The following is a 19744-nucleotide window of genomic DNA, read 5'->3' as shown; positions in this document are numbered from 1 at the left end:
ACCGTCGTCAACAAAATCAACATTTTCCCATGGAAAGAAACCTCAAATCTATGTAGTATCTGTAGAAAACTTGTCTTGCTTCCTTGACTAGCTGAAATGCTATATAAAAGAAAAAAACACTAGCCCATGCTTGGCTGTGCTTATAATGTATCTTCTGCCAATGAAAAAGCAGAGACCGTGACATGATAACATGAATAAAATTGACTGGGGCTTAAATTTGTTGATGCTAATCTCCACAGAACAAACAACTCATTGCAAGTTCCCAACAGCTATCTCTTCTTCACCACTTCAGCACCAATAGCATTCTTTTAGTTCAGATTAAATTGATTTGATTCCTTCTGCTGTACTGTTAGTGATCTCAGTACTGATAAATGATTGTCATGCAGAATTTGTCATTCTCATAGCTGCATCGTACTCTACTACAGCTGTGTTCTTTAGTGTTATCTTTGTCTTCATCACTATTGCTTTCTGCATTGCCACTGCTCTTGCATGGCATGTCTTTGTTATACTTCAGCTGGTTTGTACATTGCATATCTGTTTTTATCATTGTTAGAGGTACATTTCATTTATCATTGTGGCCTGCCATTGTTATAGCTGCCTCTGCATTGTTAGTGATATATCCTCACTGCTAGAGCAACATTGTATTTAGCTGCCAATGTTATAGCTGGTGTCATTGTTTTGGCTACCTACCTTACCTACACTGTTATTTATTTATTTATTTATTTACGTGTTTGTTTATTTATTTATTTATTTTGTTTTAATGAAATTACATTTTAGTTAATAAAATGTTAACAAACTGGACTCTTCTTTTTAGCTAGGGTCCATCCTGTCTCTTTTTCTACCCAAAGGGAAGTTACTTTCAGGTCTATGTTCAGCCATTGAATGGAACTTCTGTCAAACGGCTGAACATTGAACTCAATCCATTGAATGTTCATTCAGCGAACGTTCAAGTCATCGACAGGGAAAGTAACTAGTTGGCCACCACTTCCCCGTCTGCCCTTTTCCCCACTGTAGTGCAGTCTTGGAGTTGGCATATATATTGTTGGGGGGTGGCAGGCCAAGCCCCCCATGTTGGGGAGTGTGGATGTGAAGCCCCTGGGTGGGTTTGAAATAGTGCTGTGGGGCACACGAGGAAGTGGTGACCAACTAGTTACTTTTCCCATCAATGAAATGAACATTTGCTGAATGAACATTCGATGGGATAGGGTTTGATGTTCAGCTGTTTGATGGAAGTTCCATTTGATGTCTGAACATCAACCCGTGATTTTCAGTATTGTACAATAGTCAATTCACACCATAAAGTATCCAACAGAATGTTTGGGTTCTCTGAAGTGTTGCCATTTGTTCCATGTACAAGCTCTTTATCTTCTAGAAGATCTTCACCTACCTGCCTTTTGTCACCAGCATAATGCAGGTTATTACCTCAGCTTTCATAAGAACCACAATAAATGTGTGACCTCATTCTGTGAATGCCTGCTCCAACACTGTTTAAGGAGCAAGTGTCCTTCTACTTACTAATCTTAAAGTCGACAAAATAATGTACTGTTTTCTTTATGCTGTAGTTGCCCATGTCCAGCTAGTGAGTTTACTGAGTAGGCTACAACTGGACCTTCCAGTGGTCATCTGAGTGAACACCAAAATGATTATGTGCAGTACCCAAAAAGGCATTTCTATCAAATTTCAAAGATAACTTTTTTCTGCATGTGGATTCCCTGTATCCCTTAGTCAAGGGGAGACCTCCTGTACCTTTTTTCTTAATTATAACTGACAACAAATTTGCTGTGTCTTGGGAAAAGAGATGCAAAAAAACACACAATCCATGGAGCCTCTGAACAACTGAAAGCTTTACTGGCATTCCGGTACCTTAGCTAAGTGCCTTCAGAGGAATAACTTTCATTACACCAGGCGGTCATTTAAATACAAAAATGTAACCAATTAATCAATTACTATAATTACAAAATCTTAAAGTGCTACCAAATTTAATTCATAACTACATCAAACAATCAGAATGAATCCCAAGAATAAATACAAACTATAAGCAAAATCAATAATTCTAATTAATATACAAATTCAAACCTCTTGGTTTTAATGTCCTAAAGTTTAGTATGAACCTAGATGTTCTTCGTGTTTCACTGTTGCAGTCATTACATTTGGGTAATCTGCTGGCAGGTTGCCCTCAGTCGGCCTGAATTCCAAAGTCTTGGGTCCTGCATTGGTTGCTGTCTCCTCTTCCATGACGTCAGGTCGTCAGGGGTATAAAATAAGCAGCTGACACCATTTTCTTTAGTCTTTCTTGCCGCGCGGTGCCTGAAGCAGAAGCAGTTTGCAAGTGCCGATCGGCCAACTCCTGAAATTTTCGAATTCGAGTTTTACCTCATAAGGTTTTTCATTTATACTGCATTCCTTGCCTAGGCCCTGATCATACTTGCCTAGCTGTAGGTTTTCTGCTAGATTTAACCAACGCACTATTAAGCGTCGGTATATCTTTGCCTCAATATATTTTGGAAAAAGATTTAACTATCCTGAAATGTCGTCAGATAGTAATCCGACTACCGGAGTACACAAAAAATGCAAAGAAAAGGACAGAGACAGACTGTCGAGGTCCAAAACCGATGACGAAACTTCTCCTAAGCCAGTCGACAGTTCGCCAGTACTCAGTGAGGTGCTTTCGCAGCCCCTGATACCCACTACTTTCGAGTCACAGGCCCCTACAGAGACCCATGTGGAGTGCGGCACACAGCGAGATTCTCAAAGTATTGTACCCGCGGATGTCTCTCCCTCGAATGGGTCCGGAGCTGCTGAGCAGGCACCGGTTTCTGAGGGTGCATTTAGGCCACAACATTTTTATATAAAACCGACGCCAGCTTCAAAATCAAAGACAAAAGCAACTTCTAAAGCTAAAAAACTGATGCATGAGCCACATGCACAGGCCTCTATGCCCAAAAATCAGATGATCAAAATGGTTCAAGACCTAATTACCTTGATCAGGGGTTCCCAACCCCCTCCTGATAAGAGGCCTAGGCAAGACACTGATTATGAATCTTCAGATCAGGTCTCTATTTCTTCTGATTCCTCTTCTGATCAGGAATTATCTATACCACCCTATGAGGATTCTGATGCAGAGGAATCTATCCCATCTGCGTCTCCTCCTGACGATTATTCCTTTGGAGAAACCTTTCATACTTTGAGGGAGCATTTTCACTGGGAGAGTCAAGATTTCTCAGAATCAAAAAAGAGGCTCAGGGATTTCCTTCTTCTCCCTCAGCATAGGCCTTTAGCCGTACCTCCTGTTTTAGACATTGTGGATGATGTGTTTTTGGAGTCAAGCTTGACTCCAGACTCCTTACCTCCGTCTCCTAGCAAGCCAGACAGATATTATAGGGTTCCTGACTCACACAAATTTTTATTTAGAAACCCTGCTGCTGACCCTGAAACTATTTCACAGGGTCCAAACGGTGTTAAAGCCTCAACAGCAAAAAATCCTACCCCCTCTGACAGAGATTCCAGGGCACAGGATAGATGGGGAAAGAAGGTTTATACATCTGCAACCTTGGCAATTAGGGCCTTAAACTGCCAGTTTCATATGCTCAAGTATCAACAACATGTTATGGGATTACTGAAACAGAAAATGATGTTGATTTCTGAATGTGCAGAAAATAAAGAATTGCAGGAATTATTGCACGCAGCAGAGCAAGTTGGAAAGCATACTTTGCAATGTGGTTTTGATTCCTTAGAGGCCTCCTGCAGGGCCGCAGTTACTGGATCTGTGATTAGGAGGCAAGCTTGGCTAAAAAAATTTACCTGATCATGTTAAAGCTAAATTGCTGGATGCACCTTTACGGCATGATACTCTGTTTGGTATTAAGGCAGAAGAGGTTTTAAAGAAAATGGAAGACAAAGCTAAGTCTATGCAAACTGTAAAAGATTTCTTACAAGTGCAGCCACCGAGATTCAGTAGACACTGGCCTGCAAAAAATTGGTCCTTTCCTGTGTCCAACAGAGCTCAACGGGGCAAATCCAGGTGCCCTAAAGGTTTTAGATACCAGTCACAGGATTCTTACAGGTCAAAGCAATGGGGTGCGTCTGCCTCCAAATCTGGAGGAAATAAAGCGCAACCCTACAGTAAACAGTCTCAATGACTTCCCTCTGCCATCACCAAGCACTTACCTTTTGGCAGCTCCCTTAGGGGAAAATTAGCACTTTATGCTCAAAATTGGCAGTTAATAACCCAGGACAAGTAGGTGTTAAACATAGTATCTCAGGGATACAGATTCCACTTCCACACTCTGCCAATTGCAAACGGTTGGCCAGATCTGCCAAAAAATCAATAGGCAGAGGCACAGAAACAAGTTATGTCCCTCATGGATATGGGGGCTATTCAGCTAGTACCAGAACAGGAAAAAGGACAAGTGTTTTATTCAAGACTGTTCTTGGTACCCAGAAAAGACAAGGCCTGGTGCCCAATAATGGATTTATCAATTGTGAACACATACCTGGACATTCCAAAATTCAAAATGCTATGTTTGCAGCAGATTCTGCCCATGCTGGGCAAGAATGCTTGGCTGGTGACATTAGACCTAAAAGAGGCATACTTGCATATCCCAATAAGGGAATCGTGCAGAAGATACCTCTGTTTCAAGGCTTGCTTTATGCATTACCAATTCTCTGCACTGCCCTTTGGCTTATCTACTGCGCCCAGGGTCTTTACAAAGTGCCTGGCACCAGTAATTGCATTTTGCAGACAAAGAAGTATACAAATCTATCCTTACTTGGACGACTGTCTCATTCAAGCAGAGAACAAGGACATTCTTCTTCAGCATCTGGCATTTGTGAAAAGGCTTCTAACATGCCTAGGGTACACAATAAACAAAAACAAATCACAACTGGTACCCTCTCAAAAGATAACATTCCTGGATGCAAGCTTGAATACAACTGCCCAGATGGCTTTCCTCAAGCCAGACAAACAAAGGCAACTGACTATTTACTTCAAACTGATGGCAACAAAAACCCAGTTATCTGCAAGACAAACTCTGCAGGCTTTGGGGTTTATGGCATCCTGCATTCTACTGATTCCATATGCAAGACAGCATATGAGGAAACTACAGTGATACCTAAAAGGTTTATGGAGTCAACATTGTCACAGTCTGGAAACAATGATTCCTCTCATTCCCTGCCTACAACAGGAGTTTCTGTGGTGGGCAAAGGCATGTCACCAAAACATGGGACGGGCTTTCACTCTACCCCCTGCCAGCCAAACCTCAACAACAGATGCATCAGATTATGCATGGGGGGCCTACCTGGCGGGAAGATGCATTCAAGGCATATGGACCCCAAAACAAATGCATCTGCATATCAACCAAAAATAAATGTTAGCTGTTCAAAATGCCCTGACAGCCTTCAAGGACTTACTTCATCCAGGACAACTACTGATAAGGATGGACAACACCATGGTTATGTGGTACATAAACAAGCAGGGAGGCACGCACTCATACCCCCTTTGCAGACTAGCCATGGCACTGTGGGACACAGCCTTGACTTACCAAGTACATCTTCAAGCTCAATTCCTGCCAGGAAAGCAAAATACTCTGGAAGATGATTTAAGCAGAAACCTTATGGACCCTCACGAGTGGAAACTAGATCCACAAGTCTTCAGCATGGTAACAAAGAAATGGGGGAGCCCGGACGTAGACCTATTTGCCTCTCCTCGGAATTATCAACTGGAACTGCACAAGGACTTATCACAGACAAGCATGGAAAGTGGACGCCGTATCCTTCAGTTGGAAAAACCTATCAGTTTATGCCTTTCCTCCTCTGCCTCTTCTTCCCAAGGTCCTACTAAAAGTCAGACAAGAGAAACCAAAGATGATACTAATTGCCCCGGACTGGCCCTGCCAATACCGGTATCCAGTCTTAAGGAATATGTCTCAATTCCCAGCTTGGTACTTGCCTCAAATACCCCACTTACTGTCCCAGCAAAACAATCAGATCCTGCACAATCAGCTCCAAACACTGAACCTGGCAGCATGGCTGATCATGTAGTTATTCAAACAACACCTCTCAGTAAAGCTGTGATGGTAGTCATTTTAGAAGCCAGAAGGCCTAGTACTAGAAAATCTTATGCTGATAAATGGAAGAGATTCTGTGCTTGGAACCAAGCACAAGGAACTGATACAGCAGAGCCAAATATTCCTCAGATTTTACAATACTTGACTGAGATGCTTGACAAAGGCCTATCTTTTTCATCAATAAAAATCTGCCATCTCGGCTCATTACAACACAGAGCCACCAATCTTTTCTCATCCTTTACTAAAGCAGTATTTCAGAGGGGCCAAAAATGTAAGGCCCCCCAGAAGATCACCAATTCCTGCATGGGACCTCAATTATGTGTTGGAAAAGCTCACCCTGCCTCCATTTGAACCAGCTGCTACTGCAGATCTAAGGTTCTTATCATGGAAAACAGCTCTGCTCCTGGCAATTACTTCAGCAAGAAGGGTCTCAGAGCTACAGGGCCTCATGGCTGTGGGGCCTTTTATCATATTTTACCCAGACAGAGTGTCCCTCAGGACCAGTCCTTCATTTATGCCTAAGGTGATTTCCAGTGTGGCTCTTAACCAAACTATTCATCTGCCAACTTTTTATCCAAATCCGCAGAACAAGGGGGAGCGGATTCTGCATTCCTTGGATGTACACAGACAACTAAGGTTCTACTTGAGCAGGACTAAAGCTCTAAGAAAAACTGAGCAGTTACTAGTGACATTTGCTGGAGGATCAGAGGGAAAGTCTATTTCAAAGCAGACTATTTCAAAGTGGATAAGCCACTGCATTCGTTTCTGCTACTTACACCATGCCAAACTGGTGCCCAAGGGCATTAGGTCTCATTCCACCAGGGCTGCAGCTACATCAGCAGCTTTTCTCAGAGGGGTACCAACCAAAGACATTCTAGAGGCTGCTACTTGGAGTTCTGTTCACACTTTTACAAAGCATTATCATTTGCCTCTCTACTCTAAGTCCAGGGCAGGCTTTGCCACTGCAGATCTACAGGGCATCATAGCCGCCCCTAATGCAGTTTAGCTCCAGCCTCCCATCCATAGCTTTGGGATTCTACCCAAATGTAATGACTGCAACAGTGAAACACGAAGAGCATAGTACAGTTGTGTACACTTACCATAAATGTAGATGTTTGAGTGTATTCACTGTTGCAGTCCAGGTTACCCGTCCGCCATCCCCCTTTTATTCTGGAGTTTCTCTTTCCTTCAAGATCTTCTACAACCTTTGTGGTGTATTTGTTTGTAGATGAAGGTAAAGTTTGTATTGTTGCATGTATATATAGGTTTTATATATATATATATATTTGCTACCCATTTGGGGGCCACCTGACATCTGGGGCAAGAAAAACTAAAGAAAATGGTGTTGGCTGCTTGTTTTATACCCCTGATGACCTGATGTCATGGAAGAGGAGACAGCAACTGATGCAGGACCCAAGACTTTGGAATTCAGGCTGACTGTGGGCAACCTGCCAGCAGATTACCCAAATGTAATGACTGCAACAGTGAATACACTCGAACATCTACATTTATGGTAAGTGTACACAACTGTACTTTTCTAATGCCGACGTTTTATGTATAACATTTCCCCTACCTTCTAGATGTGGTCTAGCCAAAACAGTGAAGAAAAGGCTATCATCCTTTCCTTCATGTACTCTATGGAAGGGATCAGGAATGGGACTATTCAAACATTTATTTCTAATGTCTCCAAGATGTTCTAATATGTGGACCATTACCATTCTTTTAGTTTGTCCCACATACTATTTGGTGGGAAGACAGCCACATCGCACTAAGCAAACTACCCCACAAGAACAGCAGTTGAAACTGTCAACTGCAGTACGATGTTCATCGTGCATACAGCTGCAGTCATAACAGATGGGTTCTCCTACCGTCAGGCGGGTCCTCGGTCGGCCGAATTCCAAAGTCTAGGTCCGGCGTCCGTTGTCGTCGCTTCTTACCTGACGTCAGTGCAACAGGGGTATAAAAGAACCAGCCGACGCAATTTTCTTCAGTCTTTCTTGCCGTGCGGTGCCCGAAGCAGAAGCAGTTCGCAAGTGCCGGTCGGCCAGCTCCTGAAATTACGAAAATTTTGCAACCGAAGTCTTCTTGAAAGCTAAGTACCCGTTGAAACTTTTCTTGCCTCAGACCGATGTCAGACAAAGTTAATAATTGTATTTCATGTGGGAAGCAAATACCGCATAAGGATTTTTATTCCCTCTGTATTCCTTGCTTAGGCCCAGACCACGATGTCTCGGTCTGTCGTTTTTGTGCTACATTCAACAAACGCACCATTAAGCATTGGGCGGAGTTCGCCCAGCACTATTTTGGCAAAAAATTTAACTACATTATGTCGTCGGATACTCCGACTCCAGTTTTGACTAAAAGATGCAAAGATAAGGACCGACACACGAGGTCCGCGGCCTCTACCGACACCACGCCAAAGCCGACTACAGGTGGTCCGGTTCTCAGCGAGGTGCCTACGCAGCCCCTGCCTACCGACGACACTTCATTGGTGGTGTCTACTGTGCCCGAGGTCGCAGGCTCCTCGGCCCACACCCCGACTACAGATACCGAAGCCACTCTAGGCGGTGAGACTCAGAATGTAGACAGGTCTGCCTCCTCTCAAGGTGTCTTCAGGCCTTCCTCTTCTTTTTCCATCAAGGCTTTCACTAAGTCTAAAGCAGCCATGCATTCTAAGAGACAAGCTACACAGGGCCCTTCGCCAGGCCCCATGCCTAAAAAACAGATGCTTAAAATGGCTGAGGATTTAATTACTCTTATCAGGGGTTCTCAACCCTTCCGGACAAAAGGCCCAGAGTGGAGGAAGAATCCCCCTCCTCGGACCAGGCCTCCATTATTTCAGAGCACTCTGATGAACAGGAACATTCATACTCCCCTTTTGAAGATTCTGATGCAGAGGAGTCCATTCCCTCTGTCTCCCCCCCCTGAGGATTACTCTTTTGGGGAAACCTTGCATACCTTGAGGGAACACTTCCACTGGGAAGGCCAAGAGTACTCAGACTCCAAGAAAAGGCTTAGGGATTTTCTCTTGCTCCCTCAGCACAGGCCTCTGGCTATACCTCCTGTCTTAGACATACTAGATGATGTGTATTCGGAGGCCTGCCTTAACCCAGACTCTTTACCTCCAGCCCCAGTCAAGCCTGACAGGTACTACCGGGTTCCTGACTCGCACCAATTCTTATACAAAAGCCATGCGGCTGACCCAGAAACTATCTCACGGGGCCCCAAGGGAATTAAGGCCTCCACTGCTAAAAATCCATTACCTTCAGAGAGAGATTCCAGAGCTTTAGAAAGGTGGGGAAAAAAGGTATACACCTCGGCCACCTTAACCATGAGGGCATTAAACTGCCAGTTCCATATGTTAAAGTACCAACAGTTTCTGTTATCACAGTTGAGAAGGAAAATGTCACAACCTGAACAACCAGACTTGAAGGAGTTGCAGGATTTGATGCATAGTGCAGAACAAGTGGGTAAACATACCTTGCAATGTGGTTTTGATGCTCTAGAGGCCTCATGTAGAGCTGCTGTTACAGGATCAGTCATACGTAGACATGCCTGGCTCAAGGAGCAAACCTTACCAGATCATGTCAAAGCTAAATTACTAGATGCCCTCTACAAAAAGATGTATTATTTGGTGTTAAAGCTGAGGAGGTATTAAAGAAAATGGAGGAAAAGGCTAAATCAATGCAAACAGTGAAAGATTTTCTACAGGTACAACCTCCACGTTTCAGTAGAAATTGGCCTTCCAAAAATTGGTCCTTTCCAGCCATGGACAGACCCCAAAGAGGTAGATACAGGCGCCGAGGGGCAGAGGGCAATCTCAAGGATCGTTTAGAAGCAGACAATGGCAAGCTCCTACACAAAGAGGTGGTGAGGATAGTTCACAGCCATTCAGAAAGCAAACCCAATGACTTTCCCCTTTGCATGCCAAGCAAGGCTCAAATGGCAGCACCCTTAGGGAAAACTGGCATTATTTTGAAAAATTGGCATATTGTCACAAAGACAAATGGATCCTGGACATTATAAACAGAGGCTACAGATTCCATTTTCACACCCTTCCACAAAAGAGAGGCATGCCAAACCTGCCACACAATCAAAGGGCAGAGGCACAAAGACAAATTTCAGATCTCATGGACATGAAAACTATTCAAGAGGTACCTACTCAAGAACAAGGTCAAGGTTTTTATTCCAGACTATTCCTGGTACCAAGGAAGGGAAAAGATTGGAGACCTATTTTGGACCTATCCATCCTAAACACATTTTTACTAGTACCAAAATTCAAGATGCTCACATTACAGCAGCTTCTTCCCATGCTGGGCAAGGAGTCTTGGCTGGTAACATTGGACCTCAAGGAGGCATACCTGCATGTCCCAATCAGACAAAATTGCAGAAGATACCTCAGATTTCTTGCAGGTTCAACCCATTATCAATTCTCTGCATTGCCCTTTGGCTTATCTACTGCACCCAGAGCATTCACGAAATGCCTGGCATCAGTAATTGCCTTCTGCAGACTTCAAGGGATACAAATATACCCATATTTGGATGACTGCCTGATCCAAGCGGACAGCAAGCACATACTTCTGAAACATCTGGCTTTTGTAATAATGTTGTTGAATTCTCTGGGGTACACAGTCAACAAAAAGAAATCAAGGCTAATACCCTCACAAAAAATAATTTTCCTGGGTGCCAACTTGGACACAAACACCCAGATGGCCTACCTCATGCCAGAGAAACAGGGGCAACTAACTCTATACTTCAGAAAACTAACAAATTTCACCAGGCTGACTACAAGGAAAATCCTGCAGGCTCTGGGATTCATGGCATCTTGCATCCTACTAATCCCATGTGCAAAGCTGCATATGAGGAAACTTCAATGGTACCTGAAAAACCTATGGTCTCAACACAGCCACAGTTTGGAAACAATAATACCACCGATTCCATGTCTTCAAAAGGAATTTCTGTTGTGAGCTCAAGCATGCCAAAGAAACACAGGTCTCCCATTCTGCAAGCCTCAAGCAAATCAAGTCATCACAACAGACGCCTCGGACTATGCCTGGGGGGGCGCACATGACAGATCGGTGCATTTAGGGCAAATGGTCCCAAAAAGAACAGCACCTACACATCAATCAAAAGGAAATGCTAGCAGTAATAAATGCTATTATAGCTTTCAAAGACCTTCTGCATCCAGGCCAACTATTGATAAGGACAGACAACACCACAGTAATGTGGTACATAAACAAACAGGGAGGAACCCATTCATACCCCCTATGCAGGCTGGCCATGTCACTTTGGAACATGGCTCTGGAATTACAAATCGAACTTCAAGCACAGTACTTGCCAGGCAAGGAAAACATGCTGGCAGACAACCTAAGCAGAAATATGACAGACCCACACGAATGGAAGTTGCACCCTCAAGTTTTTACAGAAATAATTCAAGCATGGGCAAGGCCAGACATAGATCTCTTTGCCTCCCACAAAAATCACCAATTGACAAAATTCTGCTCAAGGACTTTTCATCCACAGGCCTGGAGAGTGGACGCTCTCTCTTTCAGTTGGACAACAATGACAGTTTATGCCTTTCCACCTCTTCCTCTGCTGCCCAAAGCTCTATTAAAAACCAAAGCAGACAGACCAAAGATGATTCTCATTGCTTCAGACTGGCCAAGACAGCACTGGTACCCACTCCTGAGGAGCCTGACGCATTCCCCACCATGGACCCTACCTCTAATGCCTCTTCTTCTGACTCAGCTCAGCTTCAAAACTCTTCACAGTCAGCTGAAAACACTCAATCTGGCTGCATGGAAGATTCCTTAACTTCACAACAGACCCTACTCTCCAAGGAGGTGCAGGATGTCATTTTGGAGGCCAGAAGGCCTTCTACTAGGAAAGCTTACTCCGCTAAATGGAAGCGATTTTGTGCCTGGAATGAGAAAAAGGGCCAGAATCCTGGAATACTGAATTTACCTCAAATATTACAGTATCTAGCTGAGCTGCTAAGCAGTGGACTTTCATTCTCCTCCATCAAAATCCATGCCTCAGCCATTTCTGTAGAATACAACACTGATCCTCCTTTATTCTCTCATCCCCTATTAAGACAGTCCCTCAGAGGGGCTAAGAATATAAACCCCCCAAGGAAACAACCAATACCTGCTTGGGACCTCAATTTCATTCTAGAAAAGCTGATCTTGCCTCCTTTTGAGCCAGCTGCCTCAACAGATTTGCAATATTTGTCCTGGAAAACAGCCTTCCTTCTGGCTATCACATCAGCTTGCAGGGTATCGGAACTACAAACCCTCATGTCTGTGCAGCCTTTCATCATTTTCTATCAGGACAGAGTTTCCTTATGAACCAATCCATCCTTTATGCCAAAGGTGGTATCCAGGGTAGCTTTGAATCAGGCTATTCACTTACCTACCTTTTACCCTAATCCTCAAAACAAAGGGGAGAGACTACTACATTCCTTGGACATCCACAGACAGCTATGTTATTATTTGGACAGAACAAAGCCTTTCAGAAAATCAGAACAACTCTTTGTGTCCTATGCTATAGGAGCTCAAGGGAAGCCAATTTCCAAACAGACAATCTCAAAATGGATAGCCCACTGCATACGCTTTTGTTACTCTTTTCATGGCAAAACTGTGCCTGCAGGCATCAGATCTCACTCCACAAGGGCCACAGCTACCTCTGCAGCTTTCCTCAGAGGAGTTCCTACCAAAGATATTTTGGAAGCAGCCACTTGGAGTTCTGTGCATACCTTCTCCAAGCACTACCACCTGCCATTATGCTCCAAAACTAGAGCAGGCTTTGCCACTGCAGTCTTGCAGGGCATCCTGGCTCCTCCTAGTTCCACCTAGTGCCTACCACCCCTTTTTTAGCTTTTGGATTCTACCCATCTGTTATGACTGCATATGTATGCACGATGAACATAGTACAGTTTTGTACCTACCATAAATGTAGATGTTTGGGTGCTAATACAGCTGCAGTCCAGGTTTCCCTCCCTCCTTCCCCTCTTGGGACAGGCCTTTTGGCTAACACCTCCTCATATAACCTTATTGGGGTATTCATTTATGGTGTATTTGCTTGCAACTATTATTTTTTGATTATATTCCACTGCAGTATTACATAAATTTATGTATTGCCTTCCTTCTGGGGGCACCTGACATCTGGGGCAAGAAAAACTGAAGAAAATGGCGTTGGCTGGTTCTTTTATACCCCTGTCACACTGACGTCAGGGAAGAAGCGACGACAACCGACGCCGGACCTAGACTTTGGAATTCGGCCGACCGAGGACCCGCCTGACGGCAGGAGAACCCATCTGTTATGACTGCAGCTGTATTAGCACTCGAACATCTACATTTATGGCAGGTACAAAACTGTACTTTTCCTACCATTGACTTAATATCAGAAATATTCTTAACTGTTTTACTTACCTTACATTTACCGCAAGCAGATGTGCCCAACTGTTTCACCCCCATCACTACCTGCTTAGAATTCAAAATTTCTCTTAAATTACTGAATCTCCCATAAGAAAATGTAACCTTCTCGGGAAACATTCCACCCACTACTTCATTAAAACCTACCACTGGCTACATATTATTTACTGTGTGTTTCATCACACATGAAAAAGGGAAAAATTTAATCACAAAAAATATCCTACCATCCACTTCCTTAGCTTCATACGCCCTTACATCCCTACAATTTTCCATGCAAATACTGCTATATGCCATGTTCTTCCCACCTATTATTCGATTCTTTGCCATCTGTATCATATTTTCAGAATAACCCTTCTTTCTAGCTTTTCATTTACTTCCATAAATTCCTTTTCTACCAAATGTCTTTCTGAAGTATGGTCATAGGTATGTTTAAATTCTCCAAAAGGTAGAGAGTTCAACAAATGCAGGGAATGGGAACCAATGGCATACAAAAATGAGTAACTGCCTTTAATTTTTTATAGGTCCTAAACTGAACTGTGCTATTAACATCTATGTATAATTCAATGTCCAGATATTGAACACTAACCCTATTTACATGAAAGATAAATTCTAAACCAAATCGATTACTGTTCAACTGCTGAATAAACACTCCAAAATATTCCATATCCCCCATAAATGAAAATGAGATCATCAATGTAATGCTGATACTTCACCACAAATTTAGAAGAAAAGTCTTTGGGGTGCATACATTTATTTTCAAAATAGGACATGAAAATGATGGCATATGCAGGGGAAAAATTTGCCCCCATTGCCGTTCCTTCTTTCTGCAAAAAAACCTCCTTGTTAAAAGTAAAATAATTATGTGCCAAAGCAAATTCTAATAACTTTACTAAAAAAGAAGTACAAGGCTCTTCACCCCAGTGACAAGAGATGCAGCAATGGTGGTAAAATAGGAGTGATTCACTCAGTCTGCCATTGCAAGCCATGATTCCACCAAGCTTCCTCTTTATTGGATGCAACTTACGTCTTTATCTATTCCCATCCCTTTCCAACTTGGTGAGAAAAAGCTGTTTGTTGAGTCTCCCCTGTATAATTTCTCATCCCCCCTTGTATATAAGCTGTGTCAGCTATAACATTTTTTGTACAAATTTAGAGCAAAAGTTTAACTGAAGGATTACTTTTTTATTGGAATTTTGACTGTAGAGGTTCAGTGGCTAATATTTTCACACAATTATGCTCATTTTTGACACTTTCATGTTTTAGACAGAATGTTCCCCAGTTGGTACTCCTCTGTGCTGTGTTACTTCACCACCACAGGGGTAAGACTGCAATCATTTGTACCAGATGTTTGGTATATCAGCAGATCTTCATCTAAAAGGTGAGTGAGTATGAATGTCTGTTTTTATTTTTTAGTGTAGGGACAGTTTTACAGTTTGCTGCAAAATTGCTTACAGAGTGGGGATCACCATGCCCCATGTGCTAAACAGGTATAGCAGTTTTAAGCACTTTGTCCTGTCAAAGTCAGTGTTGTATATCTTCAGTTTAATCTACAGCAAGCCAGCGGTAGATTTGCATAAATTATCAAGACCTGCAAAATTCCCACTTTGATTGCAGAAGCTACAAGTCCTCTTGAGTATCTCGGTGATACTTTGCCAGAAGAAGGAACTTTTATGTAAGGACTTTGGCCTTCTGTGTTACTCACCATAAAACACATATTGAGGCTTCAGGAAGAAAAAAATTCAAGCATCTTGATGGTTACTAGACCTTAAGCATATCAAACCTATGAATCAGTGTAACAGAGATAGGGTTTAATCAGGCTGTTATTACTACTCTCATAGAAGGGTTTATAAGTAGGTATGCAACATATATGATTGGAACTGGAGCCAATGTTTTAGTCAGGCCACCACCTAGTTATGTTCAGATTTTTGGTCTACTCCTAAGACATTTAGTGCCTAATCAGTGCTACCAATTATCAGAAATTCTGCCTTACGGTTTCAAGGTGGCTTTCATAGATTCACAGATATTTCAAAGCTATTGAGTCTTATGACCATTTACACCTTCACAGTACCTTCCCTCAGGCTGCACCTGTTTACTCGAGAATGGCCATACCAGTCAATCCCGGAGTGAATGTGTGGAAACCGATCGAGTCATGTATGCCCAGAAGTGTAACCCTGCTCCTGTAATATGTCTATAGTGAGAAAATGGCAGCTCAGTGTGACACTTCTGAAAACACGTAATGTGAAATCATGTTGATACATACATTTTAATATTTGGTGGAGGTAATAAAATGAATGTTTATTTTTTAAAAATAACATTTTTCATTGGAACAATACAGCATTTTAATGATTGTGCAAATATGGTAGATACATATCTGTTCATTGTTTTTGAAACTTACAATAACAACAGTAACTATATTTTTAAAAAGGACATTTTAAAAAAGCTGATTTTGCTTAGAAGTTAGTATCCAAATAGACTGTCCCAAATGTAAATGCAGCTGCTTCTTTACCTTTAGTTAACATTTAACCTGTTCTGCAAGAGTAACAGCAAGGAAAACCTGAGTAACTCTGCTCTAACTTTTTATGCCCCTTATTTTTGCCTTGCAGATACAACCCTGTCAAGAAATACCATCAAAGATGGCTACTGGTGTAAAGTAGCCTACTGGGAGCACAGAACCAGAGTGGGTCGTCTCTATTCTGCACATGAGCTCTCTGTCAACATCTTCTCTGACCTGCCTCAAGGGAATGGTTTTTGCCTTGGCCAGTTAAACACAGAACATCGGAATGAGATAGTCAAGCGGACCAGATCCAAAATTGGGCAAGGAATCATCCTAAGCCAGGAAGAGGATGGAGTATGGGTCTACAATCGCAGTGATCATCCTGTATTTGTTAACTCCCCAACACTGGATATCCCCTATTCTCGGACGTTTTCAGTTCACAAGGTGATGTCTGGCTACAGTATTAAAGTGTTTGACTTTGAGAAGTCAGTTGTCCTGCAACATTTGACTAGCCAATGTGGGAGAAACGATGGACCATATGATCCCAACAGCATCCGGATTAGCTTTGCTAAAGGCTGGGGCCCCTGTTACTCCAGGCAGTTCATCACCTCCTGCCCTTGCTGGTTGGAGGTCCTATTAAACACTTCCAGATGACACTCTATTGTCTATTTAAGATACTTATACCAGTTTTCATTTTATCAGCAACCACTGTCTGAGACCAGCCCAAAGATGTGGTGTGTGTGCATGTCACAGAATAAAGGGAATGTTTAAGTTGAAGCAGTGAAAGCAAAACCATCTATTGATTTAGCACATAGCATGTCCTGTAAAGACTGAAATGTCATCATTACTGCACCATTGCAGACAAAAGTGAGCAAAGGATTAAAGTACAGCCATCTGTTTAGCAGGCACTCAAAGAATATTTTGCAACCACAACTGCACATTAGAATTGTTAGTTTAATAACATTGAAATAGTGATATTTTTCCTTCAAGACTGTAACATTCTGTATGCATGAGGTAATGTTATTTGTTGGGAAAGATGATGATGGTGGGAGTTGGGAAATGACACGTGGCAAGTTAATATAGTGACAGTATAAAAAGCAGTGATGTGCAGTGTTTTTCAGGGGTCAGATTAAAGCATTTGATAACCAGTAGTTGAAACCTGTTAGCAGTTCAGAAGTGAGTGACCTTCCCTGCCTTTCATTTTCCAGTGTCAGTAACTAAAGTTTACCGTGTTGTTTTCATAAAAGCTTTTCCTCATTTAAGTTATTCCCTTCACCTCCAGTGATTGTTTTCCTATCCTATGGTTCCCCATCTCTGTAACTGTTACTCCCATGAGGCTTGGATCACACCATAATAGCTGTGAGGTAAGCTGATGACTGACAACACCATTATCTGCCTTTTTCTCTATCTTTCCCAATGCACATTCTCCCTTTCACTTGACTCCTAGCATAAAGTCAGGCATTCACTTTTTACACACTTACAAAGTATACAATTTTCTGGAAAACACTTTAGTCTACCATGATCTATGCTGAATGTACAGTCCATGGCCACAGCCGCACCCAAGGTAGTGGTGTATGTTAGACTGCAGAATCATTGCTTTTGACAGTTTCATAAATTGCACCACTGTGCCTCTATTATATACCTGGTATTCTGCAGGCGGATATGTGCTCAATGTGTCATTCATTGTATGGTATTTCTTGCTCTTCTGTCTCTTTCTCTTGTTATAACCTTCTTATAGTCATCTGTCAGCTAAAACATCTTTTTGTGACTTCTGATACACTTTAGGGCTACAGTGTATGAAGTCAGAATTCACAGAAAATTTAGGCTCCTCTTCTTCCCTTCTGTTCAACTTATGTTGCTTGTGGAGACTTAAGAAGAGGTCCGATTCTTGATGAAATGAAATTAATATTCAAAACACAGTTGGAGTCTGTTAATTATTATGATGGCATTATACAGTAGTATGGAAAGAATAAAATGAGAAATCAAACACAAGAAAAACCCATTGAAAGCTGTAAAACTTTCAACTGACCCCAAACATGCCATACAATGTCAATTAACTTTATGATTGTAGCAACCTACGTGTTTACCCATCATGCTTTTCTCTTTATATTTCATTTCTCATGTAGTATCTCCTCAGTAGTTGGCTCAAGATGCTATCACTGACTTCATACAATGTTTTCTGCACATCTGCATGTCATCACCATTAAGAAACAAACTTAACTTATGAGAGTCAGTGTAGTGTATAAGAAGAACCCAAAGAGACATGAGACTGCAGTAAAGGAACAGTAGTATGAAGTGCAAGGAACTATGACTGCCATTTTGCATTAACTCTTAGTTCTGAAAAGGCTCAGCTGACTCAGACAAGTTTGGGACACTGGGATTTAGCTATTTTGCAAATGATAAGGAAAATGGTGTAGAATAATTTTTTTGCAATTTTGGGTTATACCAGAAACAAAGGTAGAAAGCAGTAACAATAAAACCAACATACAAATAGTGGGAGTTAACATGGGTAAAGATGTCGCATTAAGCTTGTTGTGATTTAAGTAAAGAGAAAAAAATATGTGAGGAAAATAAATGTAGTAGTGCAACAAAGAAGTAAAGATTCAGTAGACTGTGTCAAAACTGGATTGAAGTAAACAGTCTTATGGACACATCACTGGGTTAAACTTTGTCTGACTTTCAAATTATTAAGCTATGCATCTGAGGACCATTTCACCATTTAGGGAAATGTATAAAATGCCAAGTGGCATATAGAAAAGGTGCATGTATAGCTCAGAATTGAGAAGCCTGTTAATTTAGCATGTTTCGGAGTACTGTGTACAAATGTTATCTAAGCACACTTGGATAAGGAATGTAAAAAATGTCTCATTATATATTAGTCAGAATTACAATAGCCCTTACAAATGCAGGCTAAAATTCTTTGCTTTTCATAATGAAAAATGCTTTTTATAACATTAAAATAATTAACACCTTTGTAATAAAGTTTGCAGTATGACGTGATAATGAGTTACTACTAGAAGTAGATACATTGCCAGTGTATAGTCTGGTAGTTGGTGCACTGGTTAAAGTTGATATCCTTAGTTCCTGTGGTATAGGGTTTCATCCCCTCAGTCTTCCTGTGTAACCTTGAGCAAGTCACTTAACCAGACTTTGCTCCCAGGTCACCCCTGCAAGGGACTTTGAGCTCAATGGCCCTACCTGGTTATTCAATATGATTATAATTACTTGAAACACAATACAAAAATATGCAAAATAGATGTTGCAAACATTGAAAACAATGATAAAATAATCTAAAAATCAAAATAGTTCCATTTCTAGCTGTTTCTGTAGTAGAAACTGAAAAAAATAGGTCCTTTATAAAGGAAATAATCAAAATGTGTATATGTTACATGATGGTTCAAACTGTATTGAGCACGCTTGTTGGCAAATAGTAATAGGAAGTATGTCTTGCTTTCAAACGGATACATCCTCAGGAGTCCCTGTTCTAACATTATTCACAATGCAGTATTTGTGATCAGTTTTAGAATGCCTTTGCAACACATTTTGGCAGCATGAAAACTGTTCACATTTTTCCAGGGTCATGGGTCTTCAATTTCAGTTTTTTGAATGTAGGGCTTCTGAGTTAAGAGAGACTACTGCGTAGCAAGGAAACTTAAGTCCTTGGCTACATGCTGGAAAGTGAAGTATGAGGTGATATGCTGTGAAATAACTGAGATTGCATTATTAGTAATGGTTACAACATACCTCTTAAC

General features: G+C 41.7%; 1 protein-coding gene across 1 annotated transcript in view; it reads left to right on the top strand.

Moving 5' to 3' along the window:
* Nucleotides 1–19536, top strand: part of LOC122808936 (mothers against decapentaplegic homolog 6-like) — a 268484-nt gene extending 248948 nt beyond the window's left edge. Inside the window, exon 4 of the mRNA XM_044080078.1 lies at nucleotides 16102–19536. Within this exon, the coding sequence (XP_043936013.1) occupies nucleotides 16102–16646 (545 nt within the window). The 3' untranslated portion in view covers nucleotides 16647–19536. The remainder of the gene's footprint in view (nucleotides 1–16101) is intronic.
* Nucleotides 19537–19744: the final 208 nt, after the last annotated feature.

Source organism: Protopterus annectens, chromosome 8.part0 (assembly GCF_019279795.1).
Source record: "Protopterus annectens isolate FY-2018-M chromosome 8.part0, PAN1.0, whole genome shotgun sequence".
NCBI classification, from domain to species: Eukaryota; Metazoa; Chordata; order Ceratodontiformes; family Protopteridae; genus Protopterus; species Protopterus annectens.
Note: the sequence above shows the minus strand (reverse complement) of the source record. Positions and strands in the feature narration are given on the sequence as shown.